The sequence below is a fragment of the Pelophylax lessonae genome, assembly GCF_965119305.1.
Source record: "Pelophylax lessonae genome assembly, chromosome: 1".
Lineage (NCBI taxonomy): Eukaryota > Metazoa > Chordata > Amphibia > Anura > Ranidae > Pelophylax > Pelophylax lessonae.
In genome coordinates, this window is record NC_138768.1 from 72,975,490 (window position 1) to 72,999,129 (window position 23,640).

Below are 23,640 nucleotides of genomic sequence, written 5' to 3' on the forward strand. Positions count from 1 at the left end.
ACTCGGTCAGACACCAGGGCAATGGTGAATACCGGCCTCAGTGCCGAACCAGCCAAAGTGTACATATTGCGGGCCACCCTATTGGATCCTTAAAGGCCAAAGAGTCTTCAACCGGAATCATGGTTGACTTGTTCAACCTGGAAACCAGAGGGTCCCCCACCAGTGGAACAGTCCACTACTTAATAAGGGACTTCTCATAGGGGTAACGCCTAGAAAATCGTTTAGGGACCCCAAGGGGACGTTTTGGTTGTCCCCACTCTTTTTCAAAACAGTCGGGGAAAGGAAACACCTTTGCCGCTCTGGATGGCTTGTGAGCGTCAAAGTGAACCTGTGCCTCCATTGCAGCTGCAGCCTCCATCTTCAAGGTCTCACGCACAGATACAATCAGTGCATCCACCAACGCCTTTTCGTGTGCGGTTGCAGATGTGGAGGAATCATCCTCACTATCAGAGGATTCCGGGTGCCTGGTTGCATAGTGACCCACGTCCGCAGTGGCCGAATCAGATTCAGGATCTGATGAGACAGATGAGGAAAGGGAAGGCGGGGAGACCTTTTTGCTAGTCTGTCGCTCGAAAGCCACCTCCACCCGAGACACAAAGGACTCCAGACGTCAGTGCATCGATTAATGGTTGGGACTCGGAGGGCCCGCAGCCTCAGAGAGGGGATCAGGTGGGGAACCCCATAAAAAAGGTGTAAAACATTGCAAGTGACAACCCCCACCGTGCTGGCAGCACCATCCAGTCACCAGGCACAAAGCACCAAGCGATCCTCAGCAGAGAGGGAGAGAACCCCCCCAGACTCACCACCCAGCAGAAACAGGCACCTGCAGCCACCAGGATAATCTGCACTCCACGTGCGGCGTTCAGGAAGTGGAAGGATCCAGGAGTCAGCACCAGGGGATGAGGAGGGGCTCCCACCGCCAAAATTGCCGCCGCTATTTTCAATGGCTAACCACTGCAAAATGGCTGCCGGACTACACAAACATGGCCGCCATGCAGAGAAACACACAGGCTACAACAAAGTGGCGGCCCCACGCAAGACCACAAGTCTTCCAGGGACCCAGGAGGGATCCCTAGGCCTCAGGACAGACCCAGGCAGCTGTACATCGGTCTGGGTTCAATATAGGGTTCATGTCTCAAATCACACTGCTGCAGAATCGCATGTGATTTGAACAGGAATGCGGTGCAATTCCTGTCAGAATCGCTTGGGGTTCCCACACTGCACCAGTGTGAACTGGGCCTAAAAGGGAAACTTCACTCCGTCAGGGCCAGTTTACACCACAAAGCGGTGCAGGAAACTTACGCTTTGTGCATGTTTCCCGTACCATGTTCAAAATGCACTGCACTTGCGATCTGTAGTGGGTGCCAGTGAAATGCTAACGATACCCCAAATGCAGGTCACAAAACGCAGTGTGTTTGCCTGCACTGGATTACATGGTACAGAAGTGCAAGGTACATGCGATCCGGGTATATGCGAAAACAAACTGAAGCCAGATAGCATATGCTATTCATGGTGTGAACTGACAGCAGTGTCTTGAAGATCTCATACTGCAGCTAAACTACAACACAAGAGCACTTAGGCATAGGAAGTGATCTGCTATATCTATGCAGGGTTTGAAATGAAAAAAAGAGGTCGATTTTTCAGGGCGCTGTCTACAGTTAACATTTTTAGATGCTCCTTAGATAGCAAATCTTCACTTTTGAGTTCAGGTTAATTTTATTGGCAAAAAAGTGTTAAAGTATAACTAAAGGCAAAACTATTTTTTTAGTTTTGAATATAATGGAGAGGGATTAGAACACTTGTTAGTTTTTATTGCTGTCTGTACCCCTTTTAGGGAGATTCACCCTCTCTCTTTGTCCTGTTTACTTTTATCATTGAAAGTGAAGGTAAAAGAAAATCCTAAATTTTGGGTTGTCCCCAGAAAAGTAATAGAGGGGAAATCTTCCAACGGGGACACTAGTTCTGGAGACCTGGGGGTTCCCTAAGGAATTCCCTTGATTGGTAAGGATTTCCTCTCAGTTGCTGTTTGGCTATGGGACTGGAAGTGAATGAATATCTCTGCAATGAAAACACAGATGGCAAAACAAAATCTGAAAGGGGTTATAACCCTCCCTTACTCTATCCAAAAATGGAAAAAAAAAAGTTTGCCTATAGTTCTACTTTAAAGAGTAAAAAAAAAAAAAAAACAACATTCTCCACTGGGTGATCTGTACATTTCAGAGATTTTAACAAACATTGTTGCAGATTCCTACCTTTTGTTATTCTGAAGAAATTGCTGTTTGTCTGTGTATGTGTGCAGTGAATCGGTATGGAAGTGATTCTATAGCTATCAATCAGCTGCTGCACTTGCAGGATTCTAATGAGAAAAGTGACAGCATCTGCATCCCTATAGAAGTGATTTCCCTTTTCGGAGTATCCCACCAAAAATGACATTTTTGTTCCAGGGGATGCCCAAAATCTGACTTGTATCTTAGTGCAGACTTCTGGGAAAGTCAGTAAACCAATCACACAAGCAGGAAATTAAAATTCTGGTGATCATTCTGTACACCATCTGTATACAGAACACCTCCAGGTCGCCATATTGCATTCTACAGAAAATTACAGAGCTGCAGATTGAAAAGGAAAGGCAATTTGTAATAACATTTAATTTCAATATGATTTGTGTCATAATTGTATATGCTATATGTATATAAATATATATATATATATATATATATATATATATTTTTTTTTTTTTTTTTTTTATTTGCTATTTTTTCCCACAAGAGTGGAGTTTCCCTTTAATACAAACAATTTAGGAATATACACTGTATAAAACAACAGTTCGCAAACTTGCTAAAAAGAGAGAGAAAAAAAAAATTCAAATACGTTCCCCTTAAGTGTAAATGGTATTTGTGATGTTGCTGCATACCTGAGAGGGAGACGTAGTTAATATCATGACCTGCTGCCCTGGCAAATTTTCCAGATTGCCCAAATCCCGTCAACCGTGCATAAATGAGCTGCGGATTTTCTTTGAGTAGGACATCTGGACCGAGCCCCAGATTTTCCATCACACCTGTGCATAAAACCACAGACAGCTTTCATTACAAAAGAATACCAGAACATGCACCAGAAAGTTTCATACCACTTTTCTTGCAAATACCCTCATAAAAAGTGAAACTAAACCCTAAACATTAACTATTTTAAATTCCCTTGCTGCTAGCATTAGTAAATGGATAAGAAGTTAGGTCATATTTACTGTTTTTTTTTTAAACTTTTTTCTTTTTTTTTTACATTTCTTTTATCGTTTCCTGATTTCTGGCCTAGGCCAAAGTGATGCCATACATCTCAGGAGTCTGCATGGGCATTATTTAATTCTGCCCACAATTCAAAATCGCGAAAAGAGCAGCCCAAATCCAGCCACTAGGCTCTATCGTGTTGAATAGGAATTTTACTTGGGTTGTAAAAAAAAATTAAAGTCAACAGCTGCAGTATTTGTAGAGAAACAGGAACACACCAGTCCATAAAGTCCAGTGCTGTCTTCCATACCTACCAACTTTTTGAGATGGCAAGGGAAACCTATTAGCAAAAGTATGTAGGCATAGGACACATCCCTTGCCACACCCCCTCAAAAGAAAATTATACAAAAAAAAAAAAAAAAAAGAGTTAAAGGAGTTGTAAAGTCAGGAAGGTTTTTTTACCTTAAGGGTCCATTTACACTAGCGCGACTTGTCAGGCGACTTGGTCGCCTGAAAAGTCGCGATCGGTCGCTCGCCATTGAATAGTACAGGACCCGTTCTAATAGGAGCGACACAAGTCGCTCCGACTTAGAAAAAGGGTCCTGTGCTACTTTGGGGTGACCTGGAGGCGACTTGCATTGACTTCAATTACAGGTCACCCCACAAAATCCTGTCGCACCAGTCTGAATGGGCTGTTATGCAATGTCCACAAGTCCCTCAGCCGTCCTGGAACTCTCCCTCCTGATTGGCTGAGATCCAGCCGCGGCGCCATTGGATCCTTCGGCTGTCAATAAAAGTCTGTGAGCCAATCAGGAGAGAAAGGGGGAGGGAACCAATCTGCAGCTCTGTGTCTGAATGGACACGCGGATCTGCAGCTCAGCTCGGGTGACCCCATAGTAAGCAGCTTGCTGTGGGGGCACTCGATAGGAGGGAGGGGCCAGGAACAGGAACGAGGGACCTGAGAAGAGGAGGATCCAGGCTGCTCTGTGCAAAACCATTACACAAAGCAGGTAAATATAACATGTTTGTTTTTTTTGGGGGTTTTTTAAAAATGAGACTTTACAATCACTTTAAACTCACAAGTGCTTTTTTAACCACTACTATTCCTTTATACTGGCTTTTGAAATTTACAAATGCAACAATTTAGAAATTGGATGAAAAGTTTAGCACTGGGAAACACTTTTTTCGAAAGTTAAATAGTGCATTTTATATATAACTATATAGATCAGATCAAAATGAGAAACAAATGAGGAGGAAAGAGGGACAGAGGTACTTTGTTCCTAATCAGGGACAGTCCTTCAAAATCAGAGACAGTTAGGAGCTTTGGCCTTCCCTGCAGCTGATTCTTCTACTTGGCTCTCCAGCTGCGCCATCTTCGATTTGGTAGCCAACGGACTTCCTAATGTTGCACAGCAAGCAGTGCAGTGAGACTGGTCCTGCAGCCTCCTGGGGCATGTGACACGTCCCAGGAGACTGCAGGCGGTGAGGGGGGGCAACTGCACAACACTCCCACCTAGAAAAAAAACTGTTAAGGGGGGGGGGGGGGGAAGAGAATGAGCTGCACATTTCTTTTTGGATAAAAGTCTGCAGCTTTCTTTAAAAGGAAGTCTGATGATCTTGCCGCCAAGGGTACTTCCTGTTCTAGGATGACTGTCTTCCAGTTTTGCTCCTGTGTTGCTTCCCTGATGGAGACAGCTGTGCCAATAGTATGCATTTCATGGGCATTGTCACTGCTGTCACGGGAAGCAGGTCTAGGGCTATAATGTGCAGCTGATTCTGGAGTTAAGGCAGCCACACATGGATAGAAATTCGGCTGGTTCACCAGGGACCGGCCAAATTTCGATCCATGCATGGGCAGCCTGTCGGGTTCTTACCTGAACGATGAGTGCCGCTGGCTGATCAATGTGTTCTGACTGTGGGAAAAGCTCCCTGCCTCAGAACAAAATGTCACAGTGGGAGTGATTCCCCCATCCTGCTGGTTGAATAAAAAAAAAAAAAAAAAAAGAAGATCAATGTATCAATGCCTAACAGTATGTAGACAGGAAGAACTTGAAAAAGGCGAGAGGAGATCACCAGTACTGAGATACAAAACAGGATGAAAAAAAAGTAAAAAAAAAATGTAATTCATAGTTTCCTATTTAATAAGGTTGAATAAAGACACTAGTCCACCCAGTTCAACCTGTGTAGGTGTAGGTGTGTCAATGTCAATAATAATTTCCCATATCCCTGTATGTTGTGTTCACTAAGATGCAAGTCCACTAGTCTTTGAAATAATTAATACTCCCCGCTGACACCACCAATTGTGGAAGAGAGTTCCACATTCTTATCACCCTGACAGTGAAAAACCCCCTACGCATCTTAAGGTTAAACCTCTCCTCCTCCAATCTCATTGTGTGACCCTGTGTCTTCTTACACTCCCTGACACTGAATAGTTTTCTTCTTACTCTGGGATCACCATTGAGGTATTTGTATACCGCTATCATATCTCCTCTCAAGCGTCTTTTCTTTTGGGAGAATAGGTTTACGGCTTGTAGTCGTTCCTCGGATTTGAGGTTCTGCAATCCTTCTTATTAATTTTGTTGCCCTTCTCTGCACTTTCTAGTTCCAGCACATCCTTCCTGAGGATTGGGGACCAGAACTGGATGGAATAATCCAGATGTGGCCAAACCAGAGTTCTGCAGCACTGGGAACATGTTACATGTTCCACCCTAAAATTGGATGAAACAGGTAACATGTTCCCAAACGTGAACTTATCCTTTAAAGAATAACTAACTAAAGGCAAAACTTTTTTTTATTAGTTTTGGATAGAGTAAAGAGGTATTAGAACCCCTGTCAGTTTTTAGTGCTGTCTGTGCCCCCATTAGGGGGGAATTACCTTTTTTTTATTTGTCCTGTTTACCATCATCATTAAAAGTTAAAGTTAAAGAAAATTCCATATTTTGAGTTGTCCCCAGAGAAGTAATAGAGGGGAAATCTTCCAATGGGCACACTAGTTCTGGTGACCTGGGGGGTCCCCAGGGAATGCCTTTAATTTTCAGGGATTTCCTCTCACTTCCTATTTGGCTACAGGACAGGAAGTGAAATCTCCGCAATGGGACACAGATGGCGGAAAAAAAAAATCTCACAGTGGTTATTAACCCTCCCTTACTCCCAAAATGTTTGCCTTTAGTTCTACTTTAAATGCTAAGTTCACTTTTTTTCTAAATTCCAGTTCCCCTATGTACCAATATACCCATTGTGACGCTGAAGCCCTCTAAGGCTCCATGTACACGGGACGCTGGAAATGGCTGTTTTTTTCAGAAGCCCCTGAACGCAGCTCCATGTTATCTTATCTGTCCATGTACACATGGTCGTTTACAGTCATTTGCAGACAGTTGCGTTCAGGGACTTTTTTTAGAATGCAATTATTTGCGTTCGAACGTGTGTTTCCCGGCGTTTCAAACGCAGAAACAATGCCGAACGTGACTAAACGTGACTGAACGTGATGAACCTACGTTCAGCCACGTTATAAGTTTTTTTTCTTCCATTCAAAAACAATGGTTCCCTATTGATTTAAATGGAAGTCGCACCGCAAGTCAGATCCGACTTGCGGCGCGACCTGCACTGAGAATCTTGAGGTGGAACTCCACGCCAAAAATGGGAAAAAAACTGCGCCCCCCCCCCAGGTTCCAAACCAGGCCCTTGGGGCCCGGTATGGAATTTGAGGGTAGCCCCACACTGAAAAAACGGCGTGGGGTCCCCCCCCAAAATCCATACCAGACCCTTATCCGAGCATGCAGCCCGGCAGGCCAGGAAAGGGGAGGGGACGAGCGAGCGGCCCCACCCCCCCTGGACCACACCAGGCCACATGCCCTCAACATGGGGGGTGTTGGTGCTTTGGGGCAGGGGGAGCTCTGCACCCCCCACCTCAAAGCACCTTGCCCCCATGTTGATGAGGACAAGGGCCTCATCCCCACAACCCTGGCCGGTGGTTGTGGGGGTCTGCGGGCAGGGGGCTCATCAGAATCTGGAAGCCCCCTAGATCCCGGACCGCCTCCCTATGTGAATGGGTATGGGGTACACTGTACCCCTACTCATTCACCACATAAAAGGCAGTGTAAGGAAATAACGACAGGAGACGTTTTGGAAAGTTTATTAAAAATCTTCATCCGGTTCTTCTTGTCTTCTCCTCTCCGGGGTCTTCTGCTCTTTTGCTGTCCGCTCTTCTTGTGTTCTCCTCTTCGGGGTCTTCTGCTCTTTTGCCGTCCTCCCTTCTTTTCTTCTCCTCTCCGGTCTTCTGCTCTTTTGCTGTCGGCTCTTCTTCTTCCTTCGGTCCTCCTCCGACGACGTCTCCGGTGATTATGGCGGTCTCCGGTCTCTGCAGCTTATTATATAGCCATTAGGGGCGTGGCCCCCGATGACGTCATCGGGAGGCCCTGCCCCCTCATGTCACAGATGGGGGAGAACTGAGTGATCAGCAGTGTTTGGTCGCTCAGTTCTCACTACAGAGTCGGTGGGGGACAGATGCAGCATTGGATCAATGCTGCATCCACCTAGGTAAGTGTAAGGTTTGTTTTTATTAGAAAGCCCATAATTCTCTTTTAAAGTGGTTCTAAAGGCAGAAGGGTTTTTTTTTTTTTACCTTAATGCATTCTATGCATTAAGGTAAAAAAACCTTCTGTAAGCAGCGCCCCTCCCACCCCTGCTCTCAATCACAGCCAGTGAGCAGGGAGTGGGGAGGTGGGGAGTTAGTCTGTGTGTCAATGGACACACAGAGCCGACTCAGGAGCGAGCACATGTCCCCATAGCAAGCGGTGGGGGAGGAGCCAGGAGTGCCAGTGTTATATATTTTTCTTTAATCGCCTTAATGTTTTGCTATACAACAATATCATAAAACCTCACTGTTTTATACTTTGGTCTTTTTACTAGTAACTATTACAGTCCTGGCATTCTTTGCTTCCTCTTTGTAGTAATTAATTCCTTTATCTGAACTCTTTCATGGATCTTTATGCTGCACTTTGTATGTCGATTATGTGTGAACAAAAGCATTTAGTTAAACCATGTTTTCACACAGAGAAGGTTGCAGTTTTTCTGAAGCTGCTGTGGGATTTTGTTAAGGGAAAGGTTTAGGTATAAATAGGGTTTCCTGGGGTTCTTTAATGTAACAAATAAAAAATATCTCTGCATGTACTACTTCCTGCTGACATCAGGTATGTGACCTGCATTGTGTTATATCATGCATGCCTGGCAATTACAATGCGGTGAGGTTAATTCCAGTAGCTATATTACCCCATTTATCTAATTATTACCTATTTTCTTTGGCACTGGACCACCACTCATCACTTATGAAAGTGACAACGAAGAGAAACACCGACAGCCAAATTGGGTGTGGAAAATCCAGCTTCAGAAGCTTATTTTTTTTTTTTCTTAATGTAGAATTCCATGCAAAGCCTAACTATGTTTAAAAAAAAAAAAAATGCTTCCTCACCCTTCCTAACACTTATTCTTTCTAATCTGTGCAAGAAAGATCTGTACACTTGCCTATATTCAGACTGCTCCAGTCTAGTCACGTGATCATTTTCCTCTGTCAGTCAGCAGCTGCTGCAGGGGAGAGGAGGGAGCACCAACAAAGGATGGGCCACAGGAGCCTATATGTGTGATGTCCAAGCTTCAAGGCATTGCCAGCCATTGTCAGGGCACTCCCTCCACTCCCCTTCAGCCACCGCTGACTGACACAGGGAGATCACTTGACCAGACTAGAGTGGCCTAAAAATGGATCAATATACAGACCTACTTATGCAGGTTACTCAGAATAGGTGTTACAAAGGGGGAGGGAGCATTTTTAAAGCTGGTTAGGTTTTGCAAAGGGATTTTAATTTAACCAATTCAATACTGGGCACTACCATGCCCTTCCTGCCCAGGCCCATTTTCAGTTTTTAGCGTTCTCACACTCTGAATGAAAATCTTTTTGGTGGTATTTAATCACCACTGGGTTTTTTATTTTTTGCTAAACAAACGAAAAAAGACCGAAAATTTTGAAAAAGAAAAAAGGTTTGTTGTAAAATTTTGCAACAAAGTAATTTTTCTCCTGCACTGATGAGGCTGCACTGATGGAGCTACACAGATAATCATAGCACTGATCAGACGGCCAAAGAGTGTGCCAAATGCGCGCCCCCTGCGAGGTTATGGGAGAACATCCATGGACACCCTCCCAGAACTGGCCAACTGCTCTGTAGCTGTTTTTTGGCTAGAACGCAGTCAGGAAGCTAGTTAAATCTTTAAATATGGTGAAAAGAGTGGGGGTGGGAGTGAAGGATGGGGGAGGGAGAGCGTTGCATGATGATGGGTTTTAAATGTTAAATTGCATTTTAGGGTGGAAATTAAAAGTAAATGTTAGGGATACTCAAGGTTAGGTTATGTAGCAGGATTCCCAGCCATTTTGCTGGATGAGGGTCCGCCAGGGTTACCGCTAGTACCAAAAGCACATTTAAGCATATTCTTCAAGTGTGAGCACTGAGACAAGGAACAGTTCAGTATCTTTGGGTTTTTTGTATTTATTTTGAACTTGGATGGGAGAAGGGATGAGTGGGATACTCCTCTGGCTCAACTATACACAATTTGAGTGGGACAACTGAAAAACGCCCGTTGGCGCTGACTTGACGTTGGCTAAATGCTGGTCAACGTCGGTTGATGCTGGTTAACACTGACTTGCTGTCTGTTAACGCTGAACTGACTTCTGACACTTTCATGTGGCACAAAGTCCTAATCAAAGCTTCCTTGACCCCTCTTCACTGAGGTAGCTACTTGTAAGACTGCTGCATTGCTTACACTTCTTTCACACACACACACCCTCTTTCACACACACAGTTATCTTCAGGGCTTAATCACTGGCACCCCCTCTCCAAGCCCTCTCTACTGGTTTGCTGGCTCCTGGATCCCTCTGACCTTCTGGAGTGGTCCCCTATCCTAGGCAGACCCCTGGGCAGTGTACAATACTAACAACACTGCTTTCCTGGAAACTTCTGCCCCAGCAGCTCCACTCGGTCCTCAGCACACTGGATCCCTCTCTGCAGCTCAGCTCAACCTTCTGTCCTTCAGGCCGACCGCCAAGGACACCTTCTCTAGCGCTGACCAGAGGAGAGACAGCTGTCCACCCTCCTCCTGGGACTCTGCTTCCTGACAAAGACACCCTGTCATGTGCTCCCCTCGGACTTCTACCCCATCCCAGGATGCATTGCGGCAGATTCTGCCCTCTGGGATAGATACAAGCCCTGGTGTGCTATTGGTCAGGTTTCCTCCACTGCCCAATAAGAGCCCTTGTTGGACCCAGTGGGGAGACTCCCCAAGCTCAACAGACACACCTGGGAACACATGACAGCCTGCTGAACAATCAGAACCCCCTAATAAGCAGGCAGGCCCCCACCCCCCCTATGGATTTTCCTAGCACCTACCTAGGAGGGTGCTACAGTTAAAGAACAAATTCTCTATAGCTTTAGTAACCTAACTTACCTGTAATGAGGGACACCTCATTTTATGCAGGCAGCTGTATCCTGTAGAAATCTACTTTTCAGGGATGCCCCGTCCTCTTCCTGCAGCTGCAATGGTAATAGCATCAAGTCTTCATCAAACTCTCCCTCATTCACAGATCATTTTACATGCAGTGTGCACTATGATACAACTTTTCTCAATGGAGGAGGAGGTGGCAGGTCCACATTGGGAGCTTGTTTACTGCAGCTTCACAGAAGACTCAGAGTCATTAGGCCTTGCAATGCTAGAAGTTCAGCAGCAGGAAGAGGCCGGGGAATCCTGGAGTCATCAAGCATTGCAATGCTAAAAATTCAGCAGCAGGAAGAGGATGGGGCATTCTTGCACAAAAGATTCCTACAGGATTCAGAGGGATGAACAGTAAACTCCAAGCATAATGTGCAAGTAAACAGTAAACTGCCACATTATGGCTGGCTAATCTTCTGTTCTATTCTGCTACAGCACTGACAAATCCATGCTTGTTATCATCGCTCCATCGCCACCATCCTCTACGTTGTTTCACTCGGACGTGAACCTTTCTATATGCAACTTCTGGGTGTTTGTGCTGGAGTTATATTATGCAGAGACCTGGCTCATTTCTCAGCATCTTACAGTGTATGCACTGCACTAGTACACAATAAAGAAATGGCTAGAATGGTGAAAGATTAATTTGCCACAAGACACGTACAACATCTCTTCTACCTAACACTCTACTAGCTTGCAATATTTTGTTACACTTTTAAGGAATTTTCCTTTTCTGCCCTAAAAGTGTGAAAACTCTTCCAACTGTACCCAAGCTCTGACTAGGCTGCTAGATTTTATTTTTTTTCTCTGTAATGGATTTGCAGAAGTCTAGAGTGCTGAAACTTGTTTTGAGTCCACATGAGGCAAAAAGTGAAAGAGCCATTTAACATGTAAACCAAACAATTTTTTTGGCATAAGTAACTTGTAGGCAGGATGAATTGCATTTATTTGATTTCTAGTAGCCTGCCCAGGCTGGGAAAGGGGTTAAGCGCTTTTGGCCTAGTTCCCAGGCTTTTTGATTTTGGTGGGCCCACCTGTGTTATAGGGAAAGCCCTGATCAGATGGACGATGAGGACATGGAGAGGCAAGGAGGAGAATGGATCCTCCAATCTACATTGATACTCCAATCTACATTGTACTGTGTGTGTGGGGGATGGGGGGGGGGGGAGTGTGAGTACTGCAGGAAGTAAGGATCAGGTAGGTTAGTGTAGGGGTGAGGTAGGTCAGTGTAATAGTCAGATAGGTCAGTGTAATGGTCAGGTAGGTTAGTGTAGGGGTCAGGTAGTTCAGTGTATTGGTCAGGTAGGTCAGTGTAGGGGTCAGGCAGGTCAGTGTATGGGGTCAGGTAGGTCAGTGTATGGGGTCAGGTAGGTCAGTGTAGGGGATCAGGTAGGTCAGTGTAGGGGGATCAGGTAGGTCAGTGTAATGGTCAGATAGGTCAGTGTAGTGGTGAGGTAGGTCAGTGTAGGGGTCAGGTGTGTCAGTGTAATGGTCAGATAGGTCAGTGTAATGGTCAGGTAGGTCAGTGTAATGGTCAGGTAGGTCAGTGTAGGGGTCAGGTAGGTCAGTGTAGGGGTCAGGTAGGTCAGTGTAGGGGTCAGGTAGGTCAGTGTAGGGGGCAGGTAGGTCAGTGTAGGGGGCAGGTAGGTCAGTATAATGGTCAGATAGGTCAGTATAGGTGTCAGGTAGGTTAGTGTAGTGGTCAGGTAGGTCAGTGTAGTTGGTCAGGTAGGTCAGTGTAGTGGTCAGGTAAAACACATAGGTTACATGGGCAGGGCAAAGGGGGCGATGTCAGGGGCGGAGCGGGGTGGGGGGGCAAAATGAGGTTTCGCTTAGGGCAGTGATGGCAAACCTTGGCCCCCCAGATGTTTGGAACTACATTTCCCATGGTGCTCATGCACTCTGCAGTGTAGCTGAGCATCATGGGAAATGTAGTTCCAAAACATCTGGGGTGCCAATGTTTGCCATCACTGGCCTAGGGTGTCAAAAATCCTTGTATCAGACCCACTCTCAAACTCATTACTCTGAAACAGTATCAGATATGAAGACAAGCTTATACGCAGGGTATATTGAGATTAATGAAGCCTATAGAGAAACAATTTTTATAGAATGGCCAACAAGTACTGTAGCACCTGCAAGTCACTGAACTCTTAACAGATTGTTATCTTATCTCCCCATCTCTTGTACTCTTGCTCATGATAATATATTATAACCTTGACAAAGCAGATGAACTGTAGGGCATACAAAAGAAGTTTGCATTATCTGTTGCATTTGTTTTTTTTTTTTAAGTGTAATCTTTCCAAGCTCTAAGGACTAATCAATACCTAAACTGCTTACTATCATATCCATTTATGGGGAGCAAACAAATCCGCCATAGGGATATACACTTGGATATCAATTGGTTGGGATCACAAGAAGACTGTGTGTTCACAACTGCTCCTATTGTTATGTGTGCCAGAACAGCGCCCTGCTGTTAGGAAGGGCATGCCAGTAGACAACATGGTTCCTCTAGACCAGTGATGGCAAACCTTGGTACCCCAGATGTTTTGGAACTACATTTTGCATGATGCTCAACTACACTGCAGAGTGTATGAGCATCATGGGAAATGTAGTTCCAAAACATCTGGGGTGCCAAGTTTCTCCATCACTGCACTAGACGGACTTCGGTGTCTCTTAACAGGCTAATTCTTGCTTCCTTTTGTACAAGTAGGAATTTGACTAATACTTATGCACATGCATATGGGCACACGCAGAGGTGACATGTTGGCTCCAAATGGGCTATTTACCACTTAACCACTTAAGCCCCGGAGGATTTGGCTGCTAAACGACCAGGGGGTATTTTGCGATTCGGCACTGCGTGACTTTAACGGACAATTGCGCGGTCGTGCGACGCTGTACCTAAACGAATTTGGCGTCCTTTTTTCCCACAAACAGAGCTTTCTTTTGGTGGTATTTGATCACCTGTGCGATTTTTTGATCATGCGCTATAAACAAAAAAAAGCATCAATTTTGCAAAAATAGCAACATTTTTCACATTTTTTTATATGAAATTCCCCCCAAAAAAAATGTAAAAATCAAAATTTTTTAACATTTTCGGCCAATTTGTTTTATGCTACCTATGTTTGGTAAAAAAAAAAAAAAAAAAAAAAAGAAAAAAAAAAATCGCAAAAAGCGTATTTTGATTGGTTTGCGCAAAAGTTATCGCGTTTACTAACAAAGGGAAAGATTTTTGTCATTTTTGTTGTTTTTTTTTTAACGCGTAATGGCGGCGATCTGCGATTTTTTTTGCGGTACTGCGACATTGCGGCGGACAGATCGGACCCTTGACTGACATTTTTTCACACTTTTGGGGTTACCAGTGACATTTCTATAGTAATCAGTGCTATATATATGCACTGTTACTGTAAAAATACACTGGTAGTGAAGGGGTTAACTTTTTTTTTTTTGGGGGGATTTCATATAAAAAAATGTGAGAAATATTGCTATTTTTGCAAAATTGTCGCTCTTTTTTTGTTTATAGCGCGTGATCAAAAAATCGCACAGGTGATCAAATACCACCAAAAGAAAGCTCTGTTTGTGGGAAAAAAAGGACGACAAATTCGTTTAGGTACAGCGTCGCACGACCGCGCAATTGTCCGTTAAAGTCATGCAGTGCCGAATCGCAAAATACCCCCTGGTCTTTTAGCAGGAAAATCCTCCGGGGCTTAAGTGGTTAAAAAAAAAAAAATCTGATCACTTTTATTGCTGTCACAGGGAATGTAAACATCTCTTGACAGTAATAGGCAGTGACAGGTACTCTTTATGGATGGATAGGGAGACCCGGGCAGAGCCGCGGAAGGGGACGTCCCCACCTGCTCGCTGGGATAACGACTGAGTGGCTGCTGAGCTGCATCGGTTGTTATATCCTGAAACCTGATCGCGGGCTCTAAAAAACAGTATCGGGTTGATGCCTGCAGCGGCAGGCATCATCCCGGTTCAACCACTTCTTCAAGCCGACATACAGGTACGTCTGTTTGCGGGAAGTGGTTAAACTGTGTCAGTGCTCAGGATCAGTGCTGCTTTGTCTTTCAGCCTTCCCTGTATCCTTGTTATTTTTGTATCCTGATACCAGATGCTGTATGACCGCTGGCTTGTATGACTGCTCTCTGAACTCTGCCTGCACCAACACTAGCTTGGCCTTGACCTTGGCTTCTGCCTGCCCCATTTGCTTCTCTTCCACCGATTGGCTCCTGACCTGGCTTGTACCCAGTCCACGCTCTTGCCTGCTCCTCTGTACCTGATTCGCCATGCCAGTGTATGACCTGGCTTGCCTGACTCTGCTTCCTTACACATCCTACTGTGCCTGCTGTTCTATAGTCTGCTATTAGTGCATGCCTTACCTTTCCACTGTCGCCAGTACCATCCTGCCTCAGTCTGTCATCCACCAGCTGTCTACCAGACTGCCTGCTTCACTGAAGACTACTGTCGACCTCTCCTGCCTGGCGTGGATACCCGCTCTGCTACTGGCAAGAACTACAGGCACTCATGTGCCTTCTGTTTACACTACCAGCGGCCCCGTGTCAGAGGTGTAAGAGAGAACTTCCTAATCATTTCAGGCTCTGTTACCAGGTACGCGATACCTGCCATGATATCATTTGGAGCACAGTTTAGGCTGTGCCAGAGGTGTAGATACGTTTTGGTGACACCTAGGGTTCTCATCCATACAGGGTAAAGAGCTCCTTAAAGGGAAAAATGGTTTTGCTATTTTTTTACTGGGATTTGTAAGTTCTGTTCAGGGTCCCCGAGCACAGAGGTTTCATAAAGTGTTGGATAGGATGAAGCCTCCAACCCTAGTTCCACATTTTGTTGGTGACCAGCAAAGACTGATTGTGCAGGTGTGCACAAAACATATGTTAGGAGAGCTGACTATATTTCAGGACTCCGCCAGGGAGACAGACAAGGGCTCCACCCGGGAGACAGACGAGGGCTCCACCTGGGAGAAAGACGAGGGCTCCACCTGGGAGAAAGACGAGGGCTCCACCCGAGAGACAGAGGAGGGCTCCACCCGGGGGGACAGAGGAGGTCTCCACCCGGGGGGACAGAGGAGGTCTCCACCCGGGGGGACAGAGGAGGTCTCCACCCGGGGGGACAGAGGAGGTCTCCACCCGGGGGACAGAGGAGGGCTCCACCCGAGAGACAGAGGAGGGCTCCACCCGAGAGACAGAGGAGGGCTCCACCCGGTAAACAGAGGAGGGCTCCACCCGGTAAACAGAGGAGGGCTCCACCCGGTAAACAGAGGAGGGCTCCACCCGGTAAACAGAGGAGGACTCCACCCAGTAAACAAAGGAGGACTCCACCCGGTAAACAGAGGAGGGCTCCACCCGGTAAACAGAGGAGGGCTCCACCCGGTAAACAGAGGAGGGATCCACCCGGTAAACAGAGGAGGGCTCCACCTGGTAAACAGAGGAGGGATCCACATGGAAAACAGAGGACGGCTCCACACGGAAAACAGAGGAGGGCTCCACCCAGGAGACAGAGGGGGGGCTCCATCCGGGAGACAGAGGAGGGCTCCATCCGGGAGACAGAGGAGGGCTCCATCCGGCAGACAGAGGAGGGCTCCATCCGGGAGACAGAGGAAGGCTACACCCGGGAGACAGAGGAGGGCTAAACTGCGCTCAAAATTTATATCATGACATGGCTCTATCCTGGCATCACAAAATAATAGAAGGAGTTGTGACCAATACAAAAGTAGAAGTTCAGCCTATTCCTAACTAAACTTAAACCTGCTCCCATCCCCCTGCTAAATCCTATTATAACTACCCTGTCAAAGGAAGATGCTTATCGGATTCCCATGCCCCTTTTAATTAACTGAGTCATGAAATGTGTTTCTCAGATGCATATATTTGGCAGAATATCAGAATTTTCATTTTCAGTCAGGGCTTATTGGTGCAATATAAGTAGGGTTACACACTGTCTTCCACTTCTCTCCTCTCTAACTTTGAATGCAGTCGTAAATTACCTTGAATATTTGAAGTCCCCCCATCAAATCAGAAGCCCCCATTTCATCAGAGCCCCATTTTACATCAGAGGTCCCCCCACTATATATCAGAGCATCCCACCCCGCAAACCAAACACCATCCTCTCACATCAGAGTCTGCAGTACCCCTATCCTATCTTACGATCCTCATCACAGTAGCAGCATGGCACAGTGCAGGAGGTGGAGCAGGTCTGAATGATAAGCGGGAGGTGGAGCAGGTCCTCCTTTGAATGCTTTGGTGGCCTTGGATGTTGCTGCCAGGGATCTGCATCATGTGTTTCTATGGTGTGGTCGGGCCAGACACCAGCACCATAGCAACAAATGATGCCTCGTGTCCTGGCCTCTCAGTTTATTGGTTGTGCAGCCGGCTGAGCTGCACTATGGAAACACATGGCGCATACACAGAACAAGGTGGCTGAGGACCGAGTAAAATCTTTTAGCAGGCCAGATGTGGCCCTCGGACCATAGTGTGGAGACCCCTGACCTTGATGTTGTTTAGCTCAGTTATATTTTATGTTATGATTACTCACCATGGCGAAATGGCTCAATAAGGACATCTGACCGTTTGCACAACTTCTTCAGCACACTGATTCCTCCTGGGCTCTTGAGATCCAATGCTATAGACCTTTTACCACGTGCCATAGTGTCGCTTGCAATAGCACTTTTGGCCTTATCCACCCGGATTACCTTGGCCCCAAAGTCAGCAAGTATCATCCCACAGAAGGGCGCTGGGGCCAGTCCTGCCAACTCCAACACCTGAACACCAGCTAGAGCCATCACGTCACTATTAAAGAGGGAGAAAAATCATTTCAGAAGGCTTTTTCATTTAGAGGCGATTCATAGATTTTCATTTTGCATCAGAGGTTTTGAAGCAATGTTCCACATCCATTTTTTAGGAATCTTGCATTGATGTAAAATATACCTGGTTATTATTATTGCCCCACAGCACATCCATCCACAAGCTACATTCAGGTGCATGCTAAATTGATGGCATATAGACACAGGGAAGAGGGACAGGGAGGCCGTGTGGTTTTGTGAATGTTGAATTATCCATCACCATACTTTTTAAAAAATAAATATGATTATAGTTAAAAATAGAAACCTTGAAAATTTACAGGGTTTTTCTTTTCTTTTCGTTTTTTCGTTGATTTTATTGTCTGAGTATAGATCTAGGTTTGTCCCAAGCATGTTTGAAGCCATTTACTGTTGACTGTCTCACCGCCTCTCCTAGTAGTGTTTTCCAAGTATCAACTACCCTTTCAGTAAAATAATACTTTCTAAGATTAGTTTTGAACTTTCCTCCAGTTGGTTTGAGGTCATGTCCCTGTGTTCTTGATTTTGGTTTCATATTGAAAAAACTGCCCTCCTGAACCTTATTCACCCTCTTGATGTATTTAAAAATCACGTCTCCTCTTTCCATTCTTTCCTCCAGATTGTACATACTGTATTAATTTCCTGAAGTCACTCTCAATATATCTTTTATCCCCCAAACCTTTCATCATTTCTGTTACCTGTCTCTGGACTCATTCTATTTTATCAATATCTTTCTGTAAGTGAGGTCTCCAGGTTCGGACACAGTATTCTAAATGAGGTCTCACTAAAGATCTACAGTGCCTTGCGAAAGTATCCGGACCCCTTGAACTTTGCGACCTTTTGCCACATTTCAGGCTTCAAACATAAAGATATAAAACTGTAATTTTTTGTGAAGAAACAACAACAAGTGGGACACAATCATGAAGTGGAACGAAATTTATTGGATATTTCAAACTTTGTTAACAAATAAAAAACTGAAAAATTGGGCGTGCAAAATTATTCAGACCCTTTACTTTCAGTGCAGCAAACTCTCTCCAGAAGTTCAGTGAGGACCTCTGAATGATCCAATGTTGACCTAAATGACTAATGATGATAAATAGAATCCACCTGTGTGTAATCAAGTCTCCGTATAAATGCACCTGCACTGTGAAAGTCTCAGAGGTCCGTTTAAAGCGCAGAGAGCATCATGAAGAACAAGGAACACACCAGGGAGGTCCGAGATACTGTTGTGGAGAAGTTTAAAGCTGGATTTGGATACAAAAAGATTTCCCAAGCTTTAAACATCCCAAGGAGCACTGTGCAAGCGATAATATTGAAATGGAAGGAGTATCAGACCACTGCAAATCTACGAAGACCTGGCCGTCCCTCTAAACTTTCAGCTCATACAAGGAGAAGACTGATCAGAGATGCAGCCAAGAGACCCATGATCACTCTGGATGAACTGCAGAGATCTACAGCTGAGGTGGGAGACTCTGTCCATAGGACAACAATCAGTCGTATACTGCACAAATCTGGCCTTTATGGAAGAGTGGCAAGAAGAAAGCCATTTCTTGAAGATGTCCATAAAAAGTGTTGTTTAAAGTTTGCCACAAGCCACCTGGGAGACACACCAAACATGTGGAAGAAGGTGCTCTGGTCAGATGAAACCAAAATCGAACTTTTTGGCAACAATGCAAAACGTTATGTTTGGCGTAAAAGCAACACAGCTCATCACCCTGAACGCACCATCCCCACTGTCAAACAGGATGGTGGCAGCATCATGGTTTGGGCCTGCTTTTCTTCAGCAGGGACAGGGAAGATGGTTAAAATTGATAGGAAGATGGATGGAGCCAAATACAGGACCATTCTGGAAGAAAACCTGATGGAGTCTGCAAAAGACCTGAGACTGGGAAAGAGGTTTGTCTTCCAACAAGACAATGATCCAAAACATAAAGCAAAATATACAATGGAATGGTTCACAAATAAACGTATCCAGGTGTTAGAATGGCCAAGTCAAAGTCCAGACATGAATCCAATCGAGAATCTGTGGAAAGAACTGAAAACTGCTATTCACAAACGCTCTCCATCCAACCTCACTGAGCTCGAGCTGTTTTGCAAGGAGGAATGGGCAAAAATTTCAGTCTCTCGATGTGCAAAACTGATAGAGACATACCCCAAGCGACTTACAGCTGTAATCGCAGCAAAAGATGGCGCTACAAAGTATTAACTTATGGGGGCTGAATAATTTTGCACGCCCAATTTTTCAGTTTTTTATTTGTTAAAAAAGTTTGAAATATCCAATAAATTTCATTCCACTTCATGATTGTGTCCCACTTGTTGTTGATTCTTCACAAAAAATTACAGTTCAAAAGGCCCCTACACACGTACCGATTGTCGGCCGTAAAGATTTGGCCGACGACAGATCGGCCGGCCGATTGTAGGCTTGTTAGTATGATGCTTCCAACAGCCGACAGCGCATTTTCAGCCGAACAGAATCTGTCGTGCAAGCATTAAAATTTTTGTTGGCCAACACCAGAACGGCCGATTGTTCGCCAGTCAGTAGAGATTTCGGCCGACAGACAGCAGATTTGCAAGACTGGGCATGCTCAGAAAAGAAAAAAGACAAGGAAAGTTAACCATCACATGACATCACTTCTGCAGTCGGCTGTTGTTGGCCGACAAAATTCGTGTGCAGTCTTTTGCACTTTTCAACAGACAAGACAGCCCTCGGACAAAAGACGGACGATCGTTCGGCCGACGATCGGTACGTGTGTACGGGGCTTTAGATCTTTATGTTTGAAGCCTGAAATGTGGCAAAAGGTCGAAAAGTTCAAGGGGGCCGAATACTTTTGCAAGGCACTGTATATAGAGGAATCAGAACCTCCCTCCTCCTGCTGGTGTTCCCTCTAGTGATAACTAAAGATCTATATAGAGGAATCAGAGCCTCCTTCCTCCTGCTGGTGATTCCTCTAGTGACGCATCCTAGAATTCTAAATAAGCTTTGCAGTGTTATAAGTGGCACCGCTCCCACTGGCTGTACACTCCAAATTCATGGCTCTCAGCTTGGTTTCAACTATATAGGAGGCAAGAGGAAAGAACCATAGTGAAAATGGACAGTGCCAGGAAGAACACCACACACTCCCTCCACCTTCCAGAGTGGCCTCTCACCTTAATGAATATAATACGGGCATTGCACACATGAACAGATCACTGGCTCCGACCTCTTGTTAATCCTCTCACTGGTCAAACGATGGAAAAGGCAATCTCTTGTTCAACATAAGCCTGCTCCACTTTAAAGCTAAACACTCCTGTATGTCTCCCCAATGAAAGGGTAAGGAAGGACGAAGCCTCCACCCACGGAGGCGATACGCGTGCGGAGGGAGGAGGAACCTTAGCGTCTTGGCACGGAGGAGACCGAGTGACACCGAGTCTGTCTCGCCGTCCCGGTCTGTTTGCTGTTTTATGCCCGATGTCCATCTATTCAAGTAAGAGGCCACTCTGTTATATGTTTTTAGCCTGATTAAAGACTTTATTACACTATCCTGGCATCTCTTTCCTTCCTTACCCTTTCATTGGGGAGACATACAGGAGTGTTTAGCTTTTAAGTGGAGCAGGCTTATGTTGAACGGGAGATTGCCTTTTCCATCGTTTGACCAGTGAGAGGATTAACAAGAGGTCGCAGCCAGTGATCTGTTCATGTGTGCAATGCCCGTATTATATTCATTAAGGTGAGAGGCCACTCTGGAAGGTGGAGGGAGTGTGTGGTGTTCTTCTGGCTGTCTGCACCTGGCTCCTTTGGAATACATTGGGAATTCCTGCACTTAAGGACTATCACACCTTTTATCTGATCCTGCATTCGTTTCTTTCCAATGGACTGTGCATGTGTCATTGGTTTTACTGTTGTCTATTTTATTTAGTGTTTCAGAGAGCGCTGCACTGCCTATTGTTTTATATCTTTGTCACCCAGGTTTGTTTCTGTGCCTGTTTTAGTGTTCAGCTGCTAGCAGTTAGGGAGGAGCACTGATATTTTCATCATTGTTTAGTGCCAGGAAGAACATGCCAAACTGCGCCCCCCCCCTTCCGGGTTTTGCATGACCAATCATCTTACCTATGCCTGAAAACAACACCTGATCATTACACCTATGTATAGAGTGCAAAGGTTAGGACTGATTAATTTACCCCCTATGAGGCATTTAACATCTACATTTATATACACACAGATACAAACACTCACATATATACATAAAACCACCAGTTTAAGTACCTGTCTGACCCAAATGTCTTCCCTGACACTTCTTCATAATAAAGGCTTAAATCCCAATTCCAGGGAAAAAAAAAAAAAAAAAAAAAAAAAAATCAACACTTGCAATAGGGCCTTCCGTAGTGCATGGGTTAAATGCTCATTAATGCCTAGTACACATGATGAGAAAATATGAAAAGAACAAACGCATTGGGAGTGATCATCTAAAATCTGATTATAGTACATAGATTTCAAGAGCTAATTACGACAGTTCATGTAAAAATATCACAAAATATGCAGACTAAAATAAAATTCTTGTAAGATAACAGCACGAACAATTTTAATGTAATTAGTATGGTATTTACACAAAAAAAAAAAATGCATGCATGCTCGTAAATGAAAGGATACATTACAATATATCATTTCTGAAGTTGTATTCTAACTAGAATTTTTGTAACCAAAAACTAGCATGTAAAAAAAAAAAATTGTCTGAAATTCTCATTGAGTGTATGGGTCTTTTTATTCTATGAGCAGTAGATTAAAGCGGACTTTCGGCTGAATCTTTTTTTTTTTTTTTTTAAAAACACCCCTAGTATAGTTATCCTGTAAACTGTTCCCTGTTTGTTTTATGTGCAGCATGTCTCACTTACTTTATTCTTCTCCTGTACAGCGCGGCCATCTGCAGTCTGGACATCTGAAGCCCCACTATTCTTCTTCTGGGATTCTGTGCTACCCAGCATGCACCTCCCGTTCTCGCGCATGCGCAGTGCATCGCAATCGAGTCCCACCGCTTGCTACCAGCTGGCGATGCCCATTGACTCCTGGGATTGATGACACTCATCTCCCAGGAGCAAATGCAAAGCAGAAAATGACGTAGGTGGCCGCAGAGCAATAAAAAGGAAGTGAAGAGATTTTTCAGCAAAAATAAGGTAAAGGAACCGAAAAAAAAAACACACCAAATCGTTTTTAGCATGTAAAAAAGTTATGTATGATAGGAAGTGTAAAATGTGTCCGGAACTCTGAGGTGCAACAACTGCATGATTCTCGTATGCAGCAGACTGTCGGTACTAGTGCCGCTCTACCTTCTGGTGAACTGGCAAGCACCAACGGCCTAGTACATCCTGGTCGTAGACAAACCAGCACTTCAGTAACACTTGGTGACGTGGCGAGTCCTATAAGTGCAGTTCAAGCTGGTGCATTGGCTAGCACAAGTAGTGGCCCGCAGCCACCAAGAATTTGAACACTGGCCCGCAGGCATAGTGCGTTTTCTGATGTGCTTGAATGCAGACATAGTGTCCTTCCTGGTGTGCTTGAAAATCCTGATTGGCAGTCTACAGATTCTGCAGCGCCCGTACTTCCCCCATTCAATGGCCAACCCGAAATTCAGGTGGAAACCGCGGATTTTACTCCCCTTGATTTTTTTTTTAGCTGCTTTTTCAAAGCAATGGACCAAAGCAATTTATAGGCTAATCAATTTATTGCTGCATATCCAAATTTGAGCCTTGCCAGACAACTTGCCAGGAAACGTATCACAGTTCCCAAATATAAGACCTTTCTGGACCTATCCCTCAGCATGGACATTACTAAAAAGAGTGGGTTGCAGTCATATTGGTCCACTGACCCAATTCATCAATATCTCAGCAGAAGCCTATTGAGAGGAAACGTCGTTAGAGAGGAGGCGTGTCGCGCCGCCACTGACGTCACGCGTAGCCCTGTCTGCAGCCTGGGCTAAGCGCATCCATTATCTACTACCGCTGGTATTTCCTGTCCTACATGTAAGTGCATAATTTTTATCCAATAAACGTTTTACTGGGGTAATGCACTATGGTCCGTTTACTTCTTGCCCC

General features: G+C 45.0%; 1 protein-coding gene across 1 annotated transcript in view; it reads right to left on the reverse strand.

Moving 5' to 3' along the window:
• Positions 1-17,548, reverse strand: part of AMACR (alpha-methylacyl-CoA racemase) — a 107,948-nt gene extending 90,400 nt beyond the window's left edge. The window contains exons 1-2 of the mRNA XM_082253529.1: positions 17,292-17,548; positions 2,912-3,055 (exon numbers count right to left, since the gene is read on the reverse strand). Coding sequence (XP_082109655.1) covers positions 2,912-3,055; positions 17,292-17,538 — 391 coding nt within the window. The 5' untranslated portion in view covers positions 17,539-17,548. The remainder of the gene's footprint in view (positions 1-2,911; positions 3,056-17,291) is intronic.
• Between the last annotated feature and the right edge of the window lie 6,092 nt (positions 17,549-23,640).